This window comes from Pteronotus mesoamericanus, unplaced genomic scaffold, assembly GCF_021234165.1.
Source record: "Pteronotus mesoamericanus isolate MK-2021 breed Mesoamerican mustached bat unplaced genomic scaffold, CSHL_Meso_final scaffold_533, whole genome shotgun sequence".
NCBI lineage: Eukaryota > Metazoa > Chordata > Mammalia > Chiroptera > Mormoopidae > Pteronotus > Pteronotus mesoamericanus.
Window position 1 is genome coordinate 8911938 of NW_026555320.1, and position 21165 is coordinate 8933102.

At 64.1% G+C, this 21165-nt stretch overlaps 1 protein-coding gene across 1 annotated transcript in view; it reads left to right on the plus strand.

The window, feature by feature from the left end:
- LOC129087678 (contactin-3-like) overlaps window positions 1-16075 on the plus strand; it is an 82687-nt gene extending 66612 nt beyond the window's left edge. Inside the window, exons 13-22 of the mRNA XM_054594619.1 lie at window positions 1254-1371; window positions 2150-2308; window positions 2559-2708; window positions 4201-4271; window positions 5125-5359; window positions 7168-7283; window positions 12681-12864; window positions 14391-14503; window positions 15006-15272; window positions 15911-16075. Coding sequence (XP_054450594.1) covers window positions 1254-1371; window positions 2150-2308; window positions 2559-2708; window positions 4201-4271; window positions 5125-5359; window positions 7168-7283; window positions 12681-12864; window positions 14391-14503; window positions 15006-15272; window positions 15911-16075 — 1578 coding nt within the window. The remainder of the gene's footprint in view (window positions 1-1253; window positions 1372-2149; window positions 2309-2558; window positions 2709-4200; window positions 4272-5124; window positions 5360-7167; window positions 7284-12680; window positions 12865-14390; window positions 14504-15005; window positions 15273-15910) is intronic.
- The last annotated feature ends 5090 nt before the right edge of the window (window positions 16076-21165 follow it).

Consider the following 21165-nt stretch of genomic DNA (forward strand, 5'->3'; position numbering starts at 1 on the left):
AGCTGAGTAAACCTAGAGAAGAAGAGGAGCACTTGGCAACGCCGCCTCGGCAGAATCAGACACGGGAGGGGGGTTTCTGTGGAAACCGCGCGAGCGCGCAAGCTCCTGCGGCGCGAAGGTGCCCTCAGCGGCAGCCGGGAGGTCTGGCTGGAGGGGAGTTTCTGAATGACGCTGAGGAGGAGACAGAGAGGGGGAGAGAGACACGGTTCAACCTGGTGAGAAGGAAATGTGCAAAGGGAACAGTCCCTGGATTATCATTTAATTGCTACCATCAATCACCCCGCACCTGCCTTCCGCGGGGACGCGGGGGACCCGGCCTGCAGACGGGGCGCGGCTGCCGAGGGCGGAGGCGGTGGTAACTGAGCGCCCGCCGGGAGCGCAGGGAATTGCCGAAAGCAGGGCGGGGGAGCCCGTCTGTCGACCAGCCCCAGAAAAACTGAGCGTCAACTCACCTGTTAATAAACCAGATAAACGCTGTCGCCCCATCTTCCGCGCCGCCGGCTTAGAGATTTCCAGAAAGCGGGCACTTTCAAAGGGCTCTGCTTTCTGAGCTGTTTTATATCAATCCGGGTTTTTACTAACGCATGAACCTGGCCTGCAGTTAGTCATTTTATGAATGTGAATTTACCTTCTTTTAAAACGAGGACCATTTGACGCTGAGCTTTGTAACGACATGGGCTCTATTAGTCGGTGCTGAGGGGCCAGCAGACTTGTGATGGACGCTGATTGCTTTAGGGTTTAACCCGATCTAATTTCTCCTGATCGAGGGGCTCGTAGTGACGGCGCCCACATTCTGCAGGGAGGGTGGATCCAGTGGCCCTCGGCGAGTAGCCCCGCGTGGTCTCCCTGCAGCTGACTCTCCTCCCCCCCCCGCCCCCCCGAGACCAACAGCCTGTTCTCGGGGCGTGCGCAGAGCTGGGATGTGAAGAAGAGGGCGCGGGCGCTGAGCGAGGATACGCAGGGAAGTGTCGCCTGGCGGAAGGAAGGAAGTAGGACCCGAGGCCGCAAGCCCTGCCCTCGTTTATCCTTGGAGAGGGTGACACCCGGGGGCGTTGCTGGCCGTTTGGCCTGGACAGTCCGGCCCGGGCGCCACCAGTTCCTGCTCCCCCACGCTCTGCCGGTCCGTCTGCGCCCGCCTCCCCCACGCAGCCTCCTTGTGGGGCACAGGCGCCCCCTGCCAGGGGGGCGCTGCCCGCAGCTGCCACGACCTCTCCGCTGGCGGAGCGCACGCTCAGTACGTGTTGTCCCGGCAGAGCTCGTCGGGCGACCTGCTGATCAGGAACATCCAGCTGAAGCACAGCGGGCGGTACGTCTGCGTGGCGCAGAGCGGCGTGGACAGCGTCTCCTCGGCCGCCGACCTCGTCGTGAGAGGTAGCCCCCTGCGTGCCCCGCGCCCAGCGCCGCGCCTCACCTGAGCCCCTGCTGGTGCGGGGAGCACCGGGGCTCGCGGGCTCTGGTACCGCCCTGCCCCTGCCCCCCAAGAACGTGGCGGGAGCGATGGGGGAGGATTCAGGGAAAGCAGCACCTCGCCTGGCCTTGCACAGCCTCGCGGCAGCAGGTGCCCCACGGCGGCCGCCTGGCCGGCGGGAGCGTCCTTCACCCAGCGATCGTGTTTACCAGGGAAGGGAACCATGACTGTGCGTGTGGGTGCGTGTGGGTGTGTGTGCATGCACGCGTGTCGGTGTGAGAGAGAAACTCCAGGAGAGCCAGGGTCGCCTGGAATGTGCCGGGCGATCTCGGCTGCTGTCCAAGGTACCGGTTTGCCCCTGGGCCGGAAAGGGACCCCCAAGCCCCAGAGGGTAAAGCAGCCCAGGCGGGCGGGCAGAGGGGACGGCGTCACAGCCACATTGAAGGACACGGCCCGTGGAGAGGCAGGGGACCCCGAGCCGAGGCCGCAGAGAGCTGGCGCCGGTGCCGTGTGGGGTGCTCAGATTTCGGAAGCACCGCCTCACGTTCTCACTGAAGCTCTAACCCCAGAGATTGGGGGGGCGGGAGGGCGGCTTCGTTGCAGGTGGGTGGCCTTTTCCCGGTGCTTCGGAGGCTGGGAGCCATGGGGGGTACGGCCTGGCCCGGCGACGCATCCTCCCCTGGGCGGAGGGGGCGGCGTGAGCGGAGCTGCTCCCCACCGTGGGCTTCCCGCCCTGCGCAGGGTCCCCCGGGCCACCCGAGAACGTGAAGGTGGAGGAGATCACAGACACCACCGCCCAGCTCTCGTGGGAGGAAGGCGCCGACAACCACAGCCCCGTCACGTCCTACTCCGTCCAGGCGAGGACCCCCTTCTCCGTGGGCTGGCAGGCCGCCACGACCGGTACGGGGGCGGGGAGCCGCGGGCCTGCAGCCCACCCCACTCAGCGCCTAGCCCGCCAGCGCCCCAGCCCCCCGGCCCTCAGCCGCCCAGCCTCCGGCCCCCAGCCTCCCGGCCCCCGGCCCCCAGCCGCCGGCCCTCAGCGCCCGGCCCCCAGCCTCCCAGCCCCCCGGCCCTCAGCCCCCCGGCCTCCGGCCCTCAGCGCCCCAGCGCCCCGGCCCCCCGCCCTCAGCGCCCCGCCCGCCCCCTGCAGTGCCCGAGCTCATCGACGGGAAGACCCTCACAGCGACAGTGGTCGGGCTGAACCCGTGGGTGGAGTACGAATTCCGGGTGGTAGCCAGCAACAAAATCGGAGGTGGAGAGCCCAGTTTACCCTCAGAAAAAGTAAGGACTGAAGAGGCAGGTCAGTGTTTCGTTTCCTGAGTAACGGGTTGCCAGGTCCCAGGGTGGGTCCCCAGGCGGCAGGCGCCGCCTCACAGTCCATGGCGGCAGTGACCGCCCCCGGCAGGACTGCGGACGGGCCACGTGGCGGCGGCCCAAAGGCCCGCGGGGACGCGGTTCGGGCACAGCGTGACGAGTCCCAAGCCCGGGGGTCGCGGCGCCCGCGGGCGCTCACGGAGCGAACGCGGCTTTGTCACTGTGGTGGCAGTTGCTCGGCCCCCCCGCTGCTGGGGAGGGGAAGCGCTGGCGTCCTGTGCAAGGAGCGCTGAGGGGTGCGGCGCCAGCAGGGGGGGCCACGGAGGGGCGTGTCGGGGCCCCTCGGGTGTGAAGTTGGGGGAGAACCGTCGCTCGGGGTCCCCAGTGGGGAAGCCGCTGGGGGTAAATGAAAGACAGTCTTCATTCTGAAGGTGCCTGAACGTCACCGCTGTGCCCGATGTCACGTCACGGGGGCATCTGGGAGGACGGGGAGGCTTCCCCCTCAGCGTCGGAGATAGTGCGCGATATTCGGTAAAGTGACGTTTCAAATATGCCGTCACGTCAGTGCGGGGACCGAGCCCCGTGGGAACCGTGGCCTGGGTCTCATTGATTGGAACGTTGCCGTTTTACTCAGAATGACACAGGTCACACTGATGTGTTGGGGACGTAGGGGACCGTGTCTGCGAGGTGCTGTGGCCGCGGACCCACGTGACCCATGGAGGGCGTGTCTGCCGGGGGCCCTGCACTTTCTCGACACGGTGCCCGCAGCTGGGAGCTGACAGCCGGCGCGTCTGGTGCCTTCACAGTGCTGGGCTCCCCAGCACAAGGCCTGCGAACCGTGAGCGAGCGGGTGTCAGTGTGAGGCCCGGGGACAGCCACTCGTCACAGGACGTGCTGGCACTTGCATGTAAAGCCGCTGTTGATGGAGAATTACAGCAGCCTCATATGTCACCCCCAGTGAAATCGCTGTCCGGGTGTTATGGGCCTTCAGGCTGAGCCATTTTTCTTACTGTTTGAATGTTTGGTACCATCAGGCAAATGGAAACGATGTAACGATTTCCCTCCAGACACATACAGCGACCCTTGAGCAAGTGGGGCCCCGTCCCCGCCCGGCGCACGGTCCCCGTGTAACTTCCAAGTCTCCAAAACCTTAAGTTGCAGCTCAGGACCCCCCGGGGACAGTTCAGGGCCTGGTGGCCACCGAGCTCGGGGGACGCGCCAGGCTCTGGGGAAATGTGGCAGATCGATGCGCCCGTGGACTCCAGCCGTGGGCGGGGACCGCGCAGGCGCTCGCGAGGGAAAGCCCGTGTCCGCGCGCCACTGCCCGAGTTGCTCCAGGGTCGCTGTGTGCACACGCAGGCGCGCGTGTCGCCTGCAGACGCACACGTGCGTGTAAGACGTGCCGACGATCGAGTGGCTTCAGAGACCGGAACAGAGCCAGCATCCCGCGGGGCCTCACCTCCTCTCTCACCTCTCAGCTCCTGAAGCGCCCCCTGCCGAGGTCAGCGGAGGAGGCGGAAGCCGGTCCGAGCTGGTGATCACGTGGGACGTGAGTGCCTGGGCGGCCTCGGCCCCCCCGCCCCCCCTTTCCCCGCAGCCTCCGGGCCTCCCGCCCCCCCGCCCACCCCCGCCCACCCCCGAGGCCGGGGCGGGACCGGGGCCCCGCTGGCAGCTGGGCTCTGGCGGAGCCCCCTGTGCTGCTGAGCACTGTTCTGACCAGTTTGCATGGTTTGAAGTCGCACCCTTGCAGCGTTTTACAGACAAAACGCTGAGGCGCAGAGCCGTTGAGTGACTCGCCCGCGGCCACTGGGCTGGCAGACCAAGGGGGAGAGTCAGGTCGTGGTCGTTGACCGTCCAGCTGGTCTTGCGGGTGCCTGCAGCCACGGCGCCGGCCTCCCTGCCGTTCTCTCGGCCGCTGTGTGGCCTCACAATGGGCAGTGATTTTAATGAACACGTTTCAAGCCGGAAGGCACCAGCCTTGTCTGTTACTGGGAGATGCTGTGGAAAAAAGTAGGGGTCTCTGTCCAAAGTTTTCATGTGACCCAAATGCAGCGAGGAGTTTCATACGCTGTTCTCACTTCCTTTTTCTCTAGTTTTACTTTTTGGGGCTTAATTATCACATCAGCGTGGGGACCGGATGGTTCTTACTTGGCGTAAGAGACGAGGCTCCCGGCTCGTTGTTGCCGCCCTCGTTCAGAACTCGGGCTGGGACTTCGGGAGGTCGCACAGTCCGCGCCCCGAGAGCCGGGCTGGGACGGCCGTGCCGTGCGTCCGCACCCAGGCGGTTTCCCCGCGGCTCGCAGGCCGCCTCGCGCTGCAGCCCCTCCCCAGCCCCCCGCCCCCCCGCCCCCGAGGAGCGCGGCGGCCGGCCGGCCCGCTGACGGGCCCTGTCTCCCCTCCAGCCGGTCCCCGAGGAGCTGCAGAACGGGGACGGCTTCGGGTACGTCGTCGCCTTCCGCCCCCTGGGAGTCACCAACTGGATCCAGACCGTGGTCACGTCCCCGGACGCCCCCAGATACGTCTTCCGGAACGAGAGCATCGCACCGTTCTCCCCTTACGAAGTGAAAGTGGGCGTGTACAACAACCGGGGGGAGGGGCCCTTCAGCCCCGTGGCGACCGTGTTCTCCGCCGAGGAAGGTACGAGGTGCGAGCTGGGCCGCGGTTCCTCGTGGCATCAGGCCTGTCCCCTCGGGGTCCCTCAGGTTCCCAGGGACATGCATGCGGGACTCAGGGCCCCTGGACTGGAGACGCTGCGGGCGGTGGGCGCGTCACCGTCGGTGACCGTGGGTTCAGGGAACGCGCTGAGGCCCGGCTGGCAGAGCATCGCCTCCGGGCCGGGAGGAGGCGGTTCCCCGGGGAGCAGCCTGGTCTCGCGCGTCCCAGTGACGTGACCGTGACGAGCCAGGAGCGGAGCGGGGGCCTGGCGGGGGCTCTTCGCCGCCCTCGGCCTTCATTTCCCCGCCCCCGCCCGGCAGCGCCTGGGGCGACTTCGCTGCTGTCAGCCGCCCCCGGGGGTCACAGCCTGTGCCTGGCGAGCGCCACAGCGGTGCCTGGGGGTCGGCGCCGGCCGCGGCCCCACGTGACCTCGTCGGGCCCTCCCGGGGGGCCTGCAGGGGGCGCGGGCGTTCTCGTTTGCACGTGGGACTATGGGAGCTTGCGCGAGACGTCGATGAACGTGCCCGGACCCGCCGCCTCGCTGGGCCCGCACCGTGACCCAGGCCTCCGCGCGGAGCCACGCTGGGCTCGAGTGTCCCTGCGTCCCCTGTCTCCTCCGCTGCCCGCGGCCGCCACCCCAAGGACAGCGAGCGCCTCCGTGGAGCTTCGCGCCCCTCGCCCAGTGTCCCCTTTCTTGGCCGAGTAGAAAAACAAACGTGTATCACGAGCGGCTCTGACAGAAGAGCTTTTCTCGTTGCGTGCAGGCCCGGTCCACGCAGGCTGGGACTTCCGGGGCCAGCGCACGGCGGGGCCCAGGAGGGGCTCCCGTTAAGCAGGGGCTTCGCGGCACCCTGGCCCAGAGGGTGTTGGGGGCGCAGCCACGGCCTGGCCGCCCGCCGCCCCCACACGTCCCTCCTCTGTCCCCATCCCTGCCGCCCCTGAGGGCTCGGTGAGGCCTGTGTCAGACACGGGTGGCCCTCGTCCGTGGGAACAGTGAGGGATTCACTGGAAACGTCTGGGGCCGCTCACCGAATCAGGGGAACAGGTCCTCAGGAAGCCTCGCCAGGAGCCTCCGTCAGAGGGGCCCGCGACGGCCGTCCCCAGCGCACCCCTTGCCTTCCCAAACCAGGCTGCGTGTTCCCGGGAGGAACCCCTGGGCGGCCCGGCCCGGCCCGGGGCGCTGCCTCGGCGTCAGTCGGCCGCGGCGCCGAGCAGGGCCAGCTACGAACGCGGCCGGGTCGCGGGAGCGCGTCTCTGCTCAGGGCTGCGCGGAGCGGGGGGGCCTGCTGCCAGGGGGCCTCCGACCACATGTGTCCTCGCTTTGGAAGATGCCCCCTCCCAGGTCAGGGTGCGGGGGACCTGGGCCCGAGAAGCACCTCGCGAGATGCTGAGAGGAAAGATGGAGTCTGTAGCCCTTGGCCGTTGCTAAGAAGCGATACCCAGTAGCATTTGTGGCCACGCGGTGCCCAGGCGGGAGCTGGGGGGAGCGGCGCTGGACAGAGAGAATGGAGGGAAGGGGGTGGAGGGGCTCACAGGCCAGCCCGGGGTGGGGCGCCCAGGCCGCGGTGGCCTGACCAGGCCGACCGGTGGCCCTGATGCCGTCGGGCCATGAGCGACGGAAACCGGCCGGCATCTCCGTGTGTGACGTGGTTCACGTTTTCACGTGTTTTAAGCGACTGTTCCATAAACTTCCCAGTACATTAAAATGTTTTCCAAAAGCCGGAACGTCAGTGGATTTTTTAAACACACTACCAAATTAAAATTGCGTTTCCCCTTGTGTCCCCTGCCAGAGCCCGCGGCCGCGCCCGCGCAGGTCTCTGCGGAGAGCCTGTCTGCCTCAGAAATCGAGGTGTCGTGGGGCGCCGTCCCTTGGAAGCTCAGCAGCGGCCGGTTGCTCGGCTACGAGGTGAGTTCTCGGAAAGCGCGTCCGCTCCCGTCCGGGCGGCGCCATGTCCCCGGGAGCCTCTTCCACGGCGGCGTCGCGGCGAGGGCCTGGCTTGTGGCGAAGCCCCCGCAGCACATGGGCGCGTGGGGGCGTCCGCGGGTGTCGCGTTGAACGCAGCGAGTTGAGTGCGGGCGCCTCTAGTTGGGTGAGAAAGAAGAGGTGCCCACAGGAAGGAAAGGGGCCTTAGGCAGGGCCCGGTGCCGGGGACGGGGGGCCCAGGAGCAGGCGGCGGCCGCGACCCGGGGGGCGCGGAGTGGGGCCTGGGAGGGAGGGCGTCCGTGGGGCGGACGCGGGCCTGGCCCACGGGGTGCGGGGGGCCCGCAGACGACGGTGCCCGTGGCCGGTGGCCTCAGAGAGGACCGCGCCCCGGCCACGGCAGCCCGCTGACCAGGCCCGTGTCCAGCGGGAGCCGGGAGCGGAGCAGGACGAAAACCGAAGCCTTGAGACGCCTGCCCTCGGCGGTGACGCTGGAGCTCGCGGTTGCAACTTCGTCCCAGGCGCAGCCGCCTGCCCTCGCGCCTGTGTGTCCTGGGTCGGTGGCACGTGGCAGGCACGTCTGCAGCCCGGACAAGCAGAGCCTCAGACGCCTGCCCCCGGGGGCCCTTGGCCGAAGGCAGCGACTCAGGGATAGCGAAGCTGAGCCGACTGGACGCTGGGCTGACGAGAGCGATGCAGACACCGCAGTCGCCGGTGGACCTCGGGGACGGGTCAGGTCACGGCTTCCCGAGCTCGGGTCACGAGCGAGCAGGGCAAGGCGGACGGATGGACGGACGCCTGAGCAGCCTGCGGGAGGGAGGGGCCCGCCGTGTCCCTCTCAGTGAACCTGAGGGACTTCCTGTGCCTTCTGCCCGCGTGAGTATGAGCGATGGAACGGAGCGAGGCCGGGCCGGCGACGTGACATACAGGCGTGTCCGAGGGCCACAGCCGTCAGGTTTGGCCATGCTTTTAGCTGAAGACGAGCTCCCAGAACCGTCCTGGACCCGCCACCCCCGAACACCTGGGGACGGGCCTCGTGCGTGGGCCCCACAGCACGCACCTGTGGGGCGCCCTCCCGCGCAGCGAGCACAGGGCATGGCCCCGAGCTGTCTGGAGCCCAGGAGCACGGAGCTGGGGGAGGAAGGGCCGCAGATCACACGGCGGAGCCGCCGCGTCAGCGCGCCCAGGGCCCGGAGCCGAGCGTGGGAGTTCCCTCCGCCCGTGGCTGTGAGCGTGGGCCCCAAGGTGGCGGCTGCCGCAGCGGCTCCGCCCGCACTAGGAGCCGCTTTGCCAGGACACGTGCAGGGAACCAAGGAGCACCCGTGACAGAGTGGCCCTGAGGTCACACCTGGGCCACCCCCGATTCGCCACTCACGGCTGTGCTGGGGCGTCACGTCAACTCTGAGCGTCCCTCCTGTCCCCCGCAGAATGGGGACCGCAGGCCCGAGCTCACGGGAACGGGCGGGGCTCGATGAGAAGACAGGATGCGGGCCTCCCGCGCTCTGGCCGAGCCACGGGGTCAGCAGCAGGAGCTGCTCTGGGGCAGTTTCCGCGATACCCGCTGACAGGCTCCTCCCGGTGAACGTTCTCAAGTCTTGGGCACCAAGCTGCTGGCCTCTGGGGAACCTGGGGACAGTCGTCACCGCGGTTCCAGCAGGGTCCCCCCCGTCCGAACTTGGTGTCCCAAGCGCAGGCCGTGGCGGATTTGTTAACTGTGCTCTGGAGAGCAACGGGAGGAAACGTCATCGAGGAAGGTGCGCAGGAGAGACTCCGGGTGACCCTGGAGGGGACACAGCAGGGAGGTGACGCGGTCCCTGCCCACCCCTGCCGAGCTGGACGCCCAGGCCGGCGGCGGGACCACAGGGCATGGCCCCGGCTGTGGGACTGATGGCCAGGCCCTGCCGCTGCAGGTCAGCCGCCTGGGCAGGGCTCCGGGAACGGCGACCCCGCTGTGACCGCGGGGGAATTTCTGGTTCTCTGAGCAGGACGTGGGACCCAGAGGCAAATAAATTTATGTAAATGAACGTGGTTCCTGCTCCGACACACACCGAGGTGCACGCCCCCTGTTGGTGGCTCAGCCCTTTATGAACCACCGGGCTGGGCGGCCGTTTCTGACCCTGCCGCAGCTCGGGACCCAGTTCAGAGGAGGACACAGAGGGGCGGGCTCCGTGGGCGGCCGCGCGCCGCGGGGACGTCCGCAGCCCCCGGAGGGGACCGCGTGAGGGCAAGCCGCAGGTCCAAGTCTGTTGTTGGACGTACAAATGGAAGCTGATAAGGAGGGTGTTCTCCAAGGGGGCAGCCTTTGCCGCTGTCGCCGCGTCGGGAAAGGCGTCCACGGGACGGGAGAACCGACCGACGCACACAGGGACGCGTCCACACCGCGTTGGGGCTGCAGGCCGGCGCGGGTCCTCCAGGACGGGGGTCGGCTCCCGGGGAGTGGGGCCCTTCTGTCCGCCCGCCCGTCCATCCATCTGTCCATCCATCCACGGGCGTTGGCCACGGACCGGGAGCCGTCGGGGGAGCCGGCACGGCTCGTGTCAGGCGAGGGGTTGCTTCCACGCGGCCGTGCGGCCTCGCGCCTGGGACTGGCGCCCGCCCTCCAGAGCCGTCGCAATGGAGATGGCGGTCGTAAACAGCTGAACTCACAGCCGTTGTCAGGCGGCCGGAAGAGACTCGGGCGACCTCCCCGTTTCTGTTCTGAATCTGGGGCCGCGGGGTCGATTCCCGGGGCACCCGGTGAAATGAGGCGGAAACGGCAGGACCCGCGTGTGTGACTCGGGCCAGGTCTCCGCTGCATTGCGCTTTTTCTGTTGGGGGAGGGGCAGGGTGCGGCCCCGGGGGAGGGGGCCCTGGGGGCCCCTCACAGCTGCCGCCTGCATCCGAGCAGCAGGCCGGCCACCGCAGGGGCCGACCGCCATCCCCACAGGGTGACAGCGTCCCTCCCCGGGGCTCGTGACGCTGCGAAGAGACCAGAGACGGGCTCAGACGAAGATGGCCTGACTGGGGACAGCTGCAGAAGAGACGGGCGTAATTGTACCAAGGAGAAAACAGATGTTTTCACCGCGGGCGTGACGACTGAGACGCCAACCCGGGAGCCTGAACGGCCCCGCAGCGCACGCAGTTCCCAGTGGAGGGCGGGCTGCCGGGGGCCACCCCCCACCACCGCGGCCCTGGCCCTGTCCGGCGGCCCCGCGAGGGCTGCGGGCACCTTCCGGGCTGGTCGTCCCTGTGCCGCGGGACGGAAGGAAGGGAGCCCGTGACAAAGAGAAGGCAGAGCTTTGAGCTCACGTTCGGGGGGCGGGGGACGCCAGGGGCCCGCGCTGTTGGGAGGCCGCGTCCTGCAGCGCGTCTGCGTCTGGGGGGGGCAGAGCTCGGGAGTCTGACCTTGGTCAGCGACTGAAGCAGGAGCCGCGCCGGCGGAGCGTCCAGCGCCGCTCGGTTTGCAGAGCCTGGGAGAGGTTTTAAGCGTCCGGCAGGGAACATCCCTAAAACCGCGTGCAGGTTTTCAGACGGAAACCTCGCGGCCGCCTGCGCCCAGCTCCCGTCCCAGCAGCTGTGCGGAATGTGTTTGCTTCCTAACATTTTAATTGGAGTGGGAAAAAGGTGTCAAATAGTGGAGGAGGTTTCTGAGAACATGAAAATCCCACCGGGAAGAAGAGACACCGATGTCGAGTCTAGTTCTCGGTTCCCAGGCAGAGGGCCAGCGTCACTCTGGAGCAGACGGAGACGAGAGAGGCCTGCAGACGGGTTTGCACAAACGGGCGGCAGAAGGAAGCCCCGGGCGGGTTTGTTCTGCCACCGACGGCGGCGGCCACACGTGAGCTGGGCGGCCCCAGCGGAGCCGCGTGCCTGCCGGGCAGAGGCTGTTCCTGCCAGACCCCAGTGCGGCTCCGAGGGACTCCCCCCGTTCCCACCTCCTGCCTCCATTCCCAGCCCCGAGAGAGGTCAGAGGGCGAGGGCCTCCTGGGACTGAGGCCCCGGTGAAGAAGGAGAAGAAAACGTAGATGCGGTTTCTCGTCTAAAACTCCGTCGGACACATTTTGCCGGCCCGATGTTTATTTGGATGTGTTTGGTCTCGCAGCGGAATTGAAGCACTTGTCTCTGCGAACCTGTAAGCGCAGACGGAGCTATTTCAGTCTGTGAAAATAGCGTGTGAGACTTAATATCTGAACTTCAATGGCAAGAAAAGGTGCTGTTTTTCAGTGCGTTATTTTCATAAGCTGCACTTCATTTCAGGTTGAAATCACTTTTACAAAGCGCGTGTCGTCGTAAGTTTACATTAAGTGCGGTCTCGGGAGCAGCGGCACACGGGGCTCCTTCCGGGGCTGCTGGCTTTCGGAACGACCAGGCCTGTGCGGAAGCAGAGCTCGCGGTTGGGATCCCTGCGTCCTCGGCCTGTGCCTGTTCACTCACCCACGTGCGCCCCCTGCTGGGGACCTGGCCCGCAGCCCAGGCCTGTGCCCTGACTGGGAATAGAACTGGCGACCCTTTAGTTCGCAGGCCGGCGCTCAGTCCACGAAGCTGCACCAGCTGGGGCAGATTTGTGCAGTTTTTAAAGTCAAACCATTTGAGATGATAGAATCAATTTTAACTAATATCATGTTCAGTCTGGCACCATTTTCTCCCCGTTTAAACCTGTCTACGTGATCGTGACCATGGAGATCTAAAATCACGTCTGGTTCTGCTGCGCGATCGGCCACCAGACCCTCCGGCCCCTTCTGGGGACGGACGACGTGTCGAAGGGCTTCCGAGGGCCCGGGGGCCGGTGTTCCGCTCCAGCCCGTTCCCTACGGAGCAGGGCTTGGGGCTTCTGACGAGGGAATTTCACACAGAAACGGGGTGACCATGGATCAGAGCCGGGCCGGCGACCCTGGCTGCCTCGCGTCACCCTCAAAGCTGCCCCCCAGTGTCCCTGTCCCTGAGTGTCCCCCACGGTCACTCGATTGTTACTCAACAAACGACTGAACTTTCTGGGAAAGCCCAGCAGGACCTTGCGGCAGAAATTGCAGGTAGTTAAGGAGCGTGTGTTTTTACCGTGTTTTTTCCTGCCCTTTTTTCTTTTAAATCAAGGATTCTCATTAACGGATTCTTACCTGTCGAACTCCATGTGCATCCATTTTTATGCGCAGTCTGGGCCGCCCTGCACAGCGTGTCCTCTGTCCCCTCGCTAGGCTCGCCCCCGTGGCACCCGGCGCACCCTACGAGTCCCCCGGTTTTCCCCGCGCACTTGCTTATCACCTGTCTCCTCGAGACCCTGTCCGGGAGCCTCAGGGCCCAGCGCCCGAGGCGGCAGAGTGTGCTCGCGAGGACAGGCACGTGCCAGGGCGCCGCGTCGGTCGGGGTCCTGGGCGCGAGGTGGCTTCTGTCCCTCTCTGCCCGCAGGTGCGGTACTGGAGCAGCGGAGAGGAGGGCTCGCCACGCAGAGTCACGGTGGCGGCCGGCGAGACATCAGCCCGGCTCCGCGGCCTGGGGAGCCACCGCGCCTACCACGCCGCCGTCCGGGCGTTCAACAGCGCGGGCACCGGGCCCTTCAGCCCCACGGTGAACGCCACCACCAAGAAGACGCGTGCGTAGCTTCTGTGCCAGGCAGGGGCGGGGCTGTGGGTCTGGGGGGACAGGCCACGTCGGGCGGCCCCGCGCGATCTGGCACCCTGGGCCCTCGGGCCACCTTCTGGCAAGCTCCCTGTGCGGCTTCGCTCAAGTCCATCCGCTGACCCACTCGATCGCTTTCTTTCCCTGCATTTTCTGTTCCCTGTCCCTTGAGGGTTTCTAGTAAGTGTGAAAAGCTTCAGGTTCATGTCAGCGATCGGGAGTGGTGTCTCCTTGTCTCCTGCTCTGGGGCAGCAGTGGGGGGCGGGGGCGTCGGAGGCGGCCCCGCGGGCACCTCAGCGCTTGCAGTAAAACCCGGCCGGACACCAGCGCGGCCTGGACGCCGCGTCTCCGTGAGCCGCGCGCACGGGCCCCACAGCCCCTCACGCGCGTCAGCGGCCGTCCGCGGTCCCGCGCCGTCGTCAGGGCCGAGCACACACGCGTGTGTGTGATCTCCACACCGCGTCGCCCCGTCTCACCGCACGGCTGTTGGAAGGGCCACTGTCATCATTGCCGCCGCCGCCAGCCCTTGAGAACGGCCCACGTGCCTCACGCCTGGGCCGCGTTCCAGCCTCAACGCGGCCGCCGGGGGCCCTGTTCTGTGCCCGGGCGAGGGCTGGGCAGGAGGCGGCTCTCACAACCGTTTGTTCCTCGTGCCTGCAGAAAACTCTTCGCATTTTCAAAACGTATTAACTCAGTAAAAACGTGTGCGTGACTGGCTTTCGGTGGGAAAGACCCGGACTTTTTGCTTGACTGCCGCCCGTGAGCGACTGCTGTGTCCGTCCGTGAGTCCCCAGTTTGAAGGAGAACGTGCATTTGTTGGCTGAAACCGCTGAGGACTCCGATCGTGCAAAACGGACCGTCGTGGCTTCGGTCGCAGACAGCCCAAAGTGTATAGAAAGCGCCGTTTTAGTACTTCGGGTTTTGATTAAGTTAATTTGTCCAGGAAGTTCAGATGTTTATCTTCGCGTTTTCTATAGAAAGAGTTGGGCTGCCCCCTCGCTAGGTAATGAGGTTGTGGGGCGAAAGTTTGCCAACAAACCATTTTTGCCCCTTGAACAGTGTACGTTTGTGAACGACCGGCTAATGTGGTCATTAAGTTTGTCCTTTGCCAGTGACTCGGGAAAGTGGGACCCACTCTCCCATTCCCAGCCCAGGGGTGGGGTCAGGCCCGGAAACGTCCCCGCTGCACGGGTGGCGTCCCCAACATCGATTCCGAGTGAGTGAGACTTAAATACACGTCGCTGTGCGTTCAGAGCACAGCACCCGTCAAAAGGTCTGATTGCAAAAGCAGGCGCCCCCAGGTTTACCTGGCTCTTCCCCGAGCAGTGGGAATGAGCACCTTTGAGGAGGAACCTGTCACCCTTTCCCGGTGCCACCCGCGTTCCGCACGTCACCGTGGCACCTCGCTCCTGCACCCCCCGCGCCGCCGAGGCGGCCGCTCTGCTCCCGGGTGGTGCCCCCACGCTCAGCCCTGTGCTGACCTCCCCCTTCCTCCCCCAGCGCCCAGCCAGCCGCCCGGCAACGTGGTCTGGAACGCGACAGGCGCGAAGGTCCTGCTGAGCTGGGAGCAGGTCCGCGCCGCGGAGAACGAGTCGGAGGTGACCGGCTACAAGGTGAGCGAGCGGCTCGCGGGCTGCGGCCCCTTCCCCGCCCCGGGCGGCCTGGCAGATTCCCTCCCCTCCGTGCGGGCGACCCGGCCCCTCCTGCCCCCTAACGCTGGCATGCCCACGTCCCGTCTTTCAGTAAAAGGGCACTTTTCCAAACCATCGGGTTCCTTAAGTGCAATTCAAGAGAAGTAATTCTCCTCCTCGCAGAGGCCAAGATGTTTGTGAGTTGCTTATGCTGGTTTCCTGCACCCAGTCCTGTCCGTGCGGGACATTGAAAGCAGCGCTGGCTCTGACCCCAGTCTGGTGACCCCCCTCCGGGCGCGGGGCTGCCCCCCAGACGCCCGGCCGGCCCAGCCCCCCGCCACGGAGCCCTTCCCTCTGCCCAGCTCGGGGCCTGCGGGCGAGGTGGTGACGTCCCGGCCGAGCTGACAGCGTGAACGAGGTCCGAGCGGCGTGTCCCGGGAAGCCGTGGAGCGGGCCCGTGACGCCCGCCTGTCCCGCATTCCAGGTTTTCTACCAGACGAGCGGCCGGGATGACGTGCGGGTGCTGAACACAAACAGGACGTCGGCCGAGCTGCTGCTTCCCGTCCAGGGCGCCTACATCGTCCACGTCCGGGCGACGACCGACGGAGGGGACGGGGCCAGCAGCGAGCCCGTCAGGATCCCCTGGACGACCAGTAAGGGCCTGGCCGGCGCGGCCTCGGCGCAGCCTCCGTGCCCGACCCGGGACCCCGCGGCGCCGGGCATCTGTCCGCCCCTTTCCCGCCGCGTGCCCGTGAGGAGGAGGGGCCTGGGGCCTTGTACAGGTCGTGCAAAATTAGAGCTCTGCGACCCGAAAGACAGGAAAGTTAGCAAGGATTCAGCACAACTGTGAATTTGAATGTTTTCCTCATTTTGAGCTTGACTCTGCCTTTGGGTCGAATATAAAAGCCGAATTCTTTAAGGGCGATCCTGAACCCACAGACTCTTAAGATTTTTTAATATTCAAATTGTTTGCTCTCTAGAAATCATAGCTAAAACTTACCAATTCTTTAAAAAAGTAGGAAAAAGATAACATTATTAAGATCATAAACCACTTGAGCAAACCGAAAACACCTTCTTAAAAAAAATTTTTAGTTTCTGTTTTCAAAAGAGGTTCACGTTCCCTTTCCCTTTAAAAATTCAGATGTGACCTGTTTTATTGTGGCAATAAACTTTCGGAGGGAAACAGACTTGGTTTGTATTATATCAGTGACCACGGTGGAAGAAACATTTCCTTCTAAATCGCGAGTCTGGCGTTCTCAGGCCTCACGCTGAGCGCGGCTGACCCTTGACCTGTGCAGGCGGGACCTGCCGGGGTTCACGCTCCTGCAGACTTGAGCCCGGCCCGGTTCCGGCCGCGCAGGGCGGCCCCTCAGCCCCCGTCTTGCCCAGGCCACGGTGCCACTGGAGCCTCGTGGCTGCTCTGCCGGTGTCAGCGGCATGATCGGCGGGGTCCCTGCCTTTCACCGAGCCCGGCTGGCCCAGGCCCCGGTGTCCGCACTCAAGGTTGAAGCCCCCCCACAGCCTGGGAGGACTCGGCACAGCATCGCTGGCTGATGGGGAGCGAGGGAGGGGGTGCGGAGACGGGGGGAACCTCGTCGTCCTGTGAATCTTGAAGACTGTGATGCTGAGGTTCCAGGAATAACTGAGCCGCCCTCAGAAAATGAGAAGTTCTTATCTCAGAACAGGGCTCTGCAGCGTAAAACCTGTGGAAACCACGTGAGGCAGCAGATCTTCCCGAAAGGGCACATCAGAGCAAGGCCAGGAGTTCGCCAACGGGGGCGACGAAGGTGGTTTTCAGGGGCGCCGGCAGGCCGCCTAGCTCCTAGAGCGTCGCGGGGGCAGGGCGGGCAGGGCGGGGCGGCCCCGGCCGGGACGGGGCCGCGCCATCCGCCATCTGGCGAGCCGCTCAGACGGCGCGGACAGGCCGCCTCCGACGCTCACCGTTTCCCATACGGGAAGGGCGATGCTTTATATTACGCATAACCGTGTATCTAAAAGTGTGTAAATGGAAACAGACACAGATCTTTCAAATTCTCATCCCGTCTAGTTTTCTTTAATTAAACTCTTGAATCAAAATCATCGTTTTTTCAGCTTACAGTGAAATAATACTAAATGAACAAAGCCTAAAACCGTGTAAGAAACTTAACTACATCCGTGTTTTCATGGAGTCTCGGCGACGGGCAGGCGCCCGCCGGCAGGGCAGGCCCGGGCGTGGGAGGGGCTCGGCTTCGCCCCCGCTGCGCCCGCGGCCCTTGCTAACGGCCCTTTCTTGTCCCGGCAGGTCCGCCCGCGCGGGGGTCCGCGGCCGCCCTGAGGAGCGCCCGTCCGCTGTGCGGCCTCACGCCGGCCGCCCTGGCCCTCGCTCTGCGCGCCCTGTGGTGACCGCCACTCTTCCTCCTACTGACCGGACGGTTACTTGGTTACAGAAGAAACGTGCTCTCCTGAAATGCAGTGATTATGCATGTTTTTTCCCAACTCCGTATTTTTAACTTTTACATAGGTACAATACGAATATAACTTAAAAACAGTGCATCCTTCCAGGAGACTCTGAAATGCCTTAATACTTGATAAACCAAAGGACTTTACGTGTTACGCCCTTCAGACTTTTGGTACAGACGATCCTGAGCGATGATTTTAAGCGCTACCCGTGGAGAAAGGCGCCCACGCGACACCCGCGCTGTTGTTTCTTATTAACGCGGAGATGCTCATTTAGCCCAGAGGTGGCTTTCCTGCCGTGGCAGCATCGCGGGGGAGGCTGGCCCAGCGTCACGTGGAAGGGGTCGCAAGTGCAGTTCGCCTGCCCCGTCGGGAAGAGCGCGGGTGGGACTCCAGGCCAGGGCACCGTCCGTCCCGGCCGCCCGCTGCCACCCCGCAGCGCCCCTGCCGACGGGGGGCCCCGCCCGCTCACCGGCCTCTGCCGAGACCCGCAGCCGCGAGGCTGGGCGCGGGGGCTGCCCCTCGCAGGGATTCACGTCAGGCCTGAGCCCGGCCGCTGTTGTGAAGCTCGCGGTCCGTCCCGGGTACTGCTTTTTGAATTCTTTCATTCAACAACGTGAAAGGGAAACAGTCTCACCTTATCCTTCCTCAAAAATAAAAAAGATGATAAACAGGAATCATTTCCTTCACACATATGAACAGCTTCAGGTTTCATGCAAACATGGAGGAAGGAAGGAAGGAAGGACCAGAATCCCAGCCCCAACATTCCACAAAATTCACACATCTCTCACTTCCCATTTCTGGCTCCACCAGGAGACCCTCTCTCTTGTGCATGACAGAGACAGATTTTGAGTGGGACCCCACCGCCCACCGAGGGAGCGAGCCTGGCGGGCGTCGGTGTTTCCGAGTCGCGCAGGTGGCCGAGCGGGCGGTGCTGCCGGCTTCGGTGTGAGCAGCTCGCCCCGCCCATCCCTGTGCGGCTGCGAAGGTCCCCGCGACGTGACCTCATGGCGATGCGTAGCGAACCCACAGGCGCGGCAGGTCCTGGCAGACGGCCACATCAATTTTTTACCTCTTTTTTAACCAATAGCGCATTTTGCAGGAACTTTTGTTCTCTGCAAAACTGTCAGCATTTGCCGCCGACAGTTTCTATGAGAAAACAAAGAGAGCGTTGCTTCACATTTAGAGATTACGTTTAAGACGAAGTTGCTATGTGCCGGGGGAACATAACTTTCTGTGCAAGGCTGTATATACTGTACATATCTAGGGAAACCTGACCGTCGCTGCTTCCAGTCAAAGCAAGAAGAGGCGTTCCCGGCAGCCCGGACCCCGCGCTCCGCGCCGTGATGGATGGGACCACGCCTCTGTTACTGACCGGCCCCCCCACCCCCCGTTCGTGCGGCTCCCGTCCGACGCGACCGCCGCGTCGCGGCGCTTCCAGCCCTGTATCTCCATGAGATCCGCACTTTGTTTCATATTGAAAAGTATAGACAGTATCTTCCGATCTCTGTGTGTGTATCCTATGGTTATCTGTATGTATTATTTTCTATTATTCTAATAAAATTTATAGCAGTTGACTGCCCGTGCCTGGTCAATTGTGGTGCGGTCAAAAAAGAACGTTTAAAGGAGGACACAGGAGGAATAACCACATTTCTCAGCCAACGTTGAGTCTTTCCACATTGAACAGGATATTTTTGTAATTGGGGCTCTGGCCGGGGGTGGGGGGGCTCCGTTGGGTGGGGCGTCGTCCAGACGCCAGGGTTGTGGGTAGGATCCCCGGTCAGGGCACAAGCAAGTGGAACAATGAATCGGTGTTTCTTTCTCTAGAAACCAGTGAACAAAATGTTTTAGAAAAGCATTTATAGATGCTACTGACTGAGTAAAGTCGGTGTTTGAGGCTGCAGCCCCTGTTCCCAGGTGCGGGGCGGGCGGTGGGCGGCGGTAGGCGCTCCCCTCACAGGGCCGCGGCGTCCGGCTCACCCTCACCTGCTATGGCGGCGGCGGCGGCTGCGCCCACCTGTCCGACAGCGTTTTCTTAAGTTAACATCCATCCGCCAAGTCCTCCGGAGACGTTCTCGCTGGCATCCGGACGAGAGCCTCGTCGGGAAACACTCCTCCTGGTGTAATGGGTTCTAGGTGTTTGAGGAAATACACGAATTTATTACTAGGTTCGCGTCTACTAGTGGAGAGTTTTCAATGTTGGTGTGGATGTCAGGAAAATGAGAGCTAAAATGGCAATTCGGCCATTTTCTTCAGAGTTCAAAGACATTTAGAAGCAAGAGAATCAAGTGGCAAAAGTATGTAGCGCTGCGCACGTGTGCATGTGTGCACAGATGTGTGCGCAATTTAAACTCCGGCGCAGCCGTACACGTACGTTCGAACTTCGCAAACCTCTCTGGACACATTTGGTCAGTCTGCACCTTCGCTGCACACTGCACAGATTCTTTCTCTGTGTTTCGGTTGTGCTTTTACGTTTCTTGAAGTGATTAAGCATAATATGCTGAAAGTGTTCCTTATTTTCTCCATCTTCAATATTAAAATAACTACACAAAAATTCACCAATTTCCATGGTTTTTTAAATGCACACTGATAGGACAGCTGTCACCCTACAGTCTAACAACATTGTTCCCAACGAAGTTAAAGATAACTAGGCACTACTAGAGCCATCGTAAGGAAAGAAACGTAACGGGCTTTTTGACCGACACAGCACCTCGATCATCCGTCCCGCGGGGAAGCGAATGCCTTAGGTCCTGAGTTAAGGGACGTTACCTGGGAAAACTCGGGGAAACATGGGAGGAGTGGCCAGTGAGCAGGTTGCTTCTGTTACCAGGCAGTCGAATGGGACAGGCACACAGCGCCCGCGGACGCGTCCCCGGGCCGGCTTACGAGCCCTCGGGGCGTCCTCGGCCTCCCCAAAGCGTCCCCCCGGGGGCGGCCCCCCGCGGCCGCGGGTCACGGTCCCGCGCGGGCATGCGCCCTGGGACCCGGCTCCGGCCCGGGGAGCACCCTCGGCCTGCACGGCGCTTATTCGTCGAGTCAGCGGATCTTGACCGTTTTGTCGTGCCCTCCTGCGTTGATTGTGCCGTAGACAGTGAGGCGTGACGATAGGAAAAGAAGAGGGACTGTGAAGTTTTACCTGAAATACTGGTAGGCAGAGGGCCCCCCGAACGGGGAACGTGGGCCAAGGGGGAGGAAGGCCGTGCAGGCTGCTGGCACGGGCGGCCGCCCCAGCCTTCGGTCGGGACGGAATCCCAGCCACATCCCGGAATGGCTGTGTGACCCCGGGCCGGCAGGTCGCTCGGCTAAGGCACAACGCTTGCCTCCAAAATGCCACCCGGGGGGACCTCGGGGGAGGACAGTCATGGTGATAACAGGAGCCACTCACACAAACGTTGGGTCAGAGTCTGGCCCAGGGACACTCACCAACAGTCTAATAGGTTAATAATGTTCCCGTGACGGTGACTGGGTTTGAAACGCTGACTCGTCCCTCAAAGGTCACTCCTCAAATACGCGCAACAACAGGCGCTGCACAGGGCAGCCTGTCGGTCCCCGCACCGTCAACGCCGGCCGCCCAGGGCGCTGGCGGGAGGCAGCGAAGCGGGGCCGGGGCGCCCCCGGGCGGCCTGTGAGCACGGGGCAGCCTCTGCAGGGCCTCAGGCGCAGCCCGGGGCGCGGGGACGGCTGTCTCACTGCGTGACCCGGCTCCCTCAGCTCAGGGCGCGCCTGGCAACCAGCGCGACGCGGCCCCATGTCAAGGCCGGACGTCATTCGGGGACGATGCTCAGAAAGACGTTAAGTCACAGGCTGCCCGCTCTCCTGCTGCTGCCGGACGTGAGGAACGCCTGTTCGTGACCGCGCGCGCCCCTCGTGACCTGCGGTCGCTGAGAGCAGAGTCACGGAGCCGGCGCCGGTGGGTCCAGGCGGCAGAGGAGGTTCTGGGTGCTGCTCAGGGGAGGCTGAGGGGCAGAGGAATGCGCTGAGCAAGGGGGCTCCTGGGGACGGCGCCCAGCGCCCTCGTGGGGGCGGCACGTTTCTGCGCCCTCTCCTGGGGCGGGTCACGCCGCCCCCCGGGGCCGCCTCCCACAGCGACGGGCAGTCCAGGGGGACCGGAGGGGCCGGGGAGATGTCTCGCCCCTGTTGGCACCTGAGGGACAGGCTGTCCCTTCCGAAAGCCAGCACGTCTGTGCCCCGGCCCCCTGGCCGAGCCC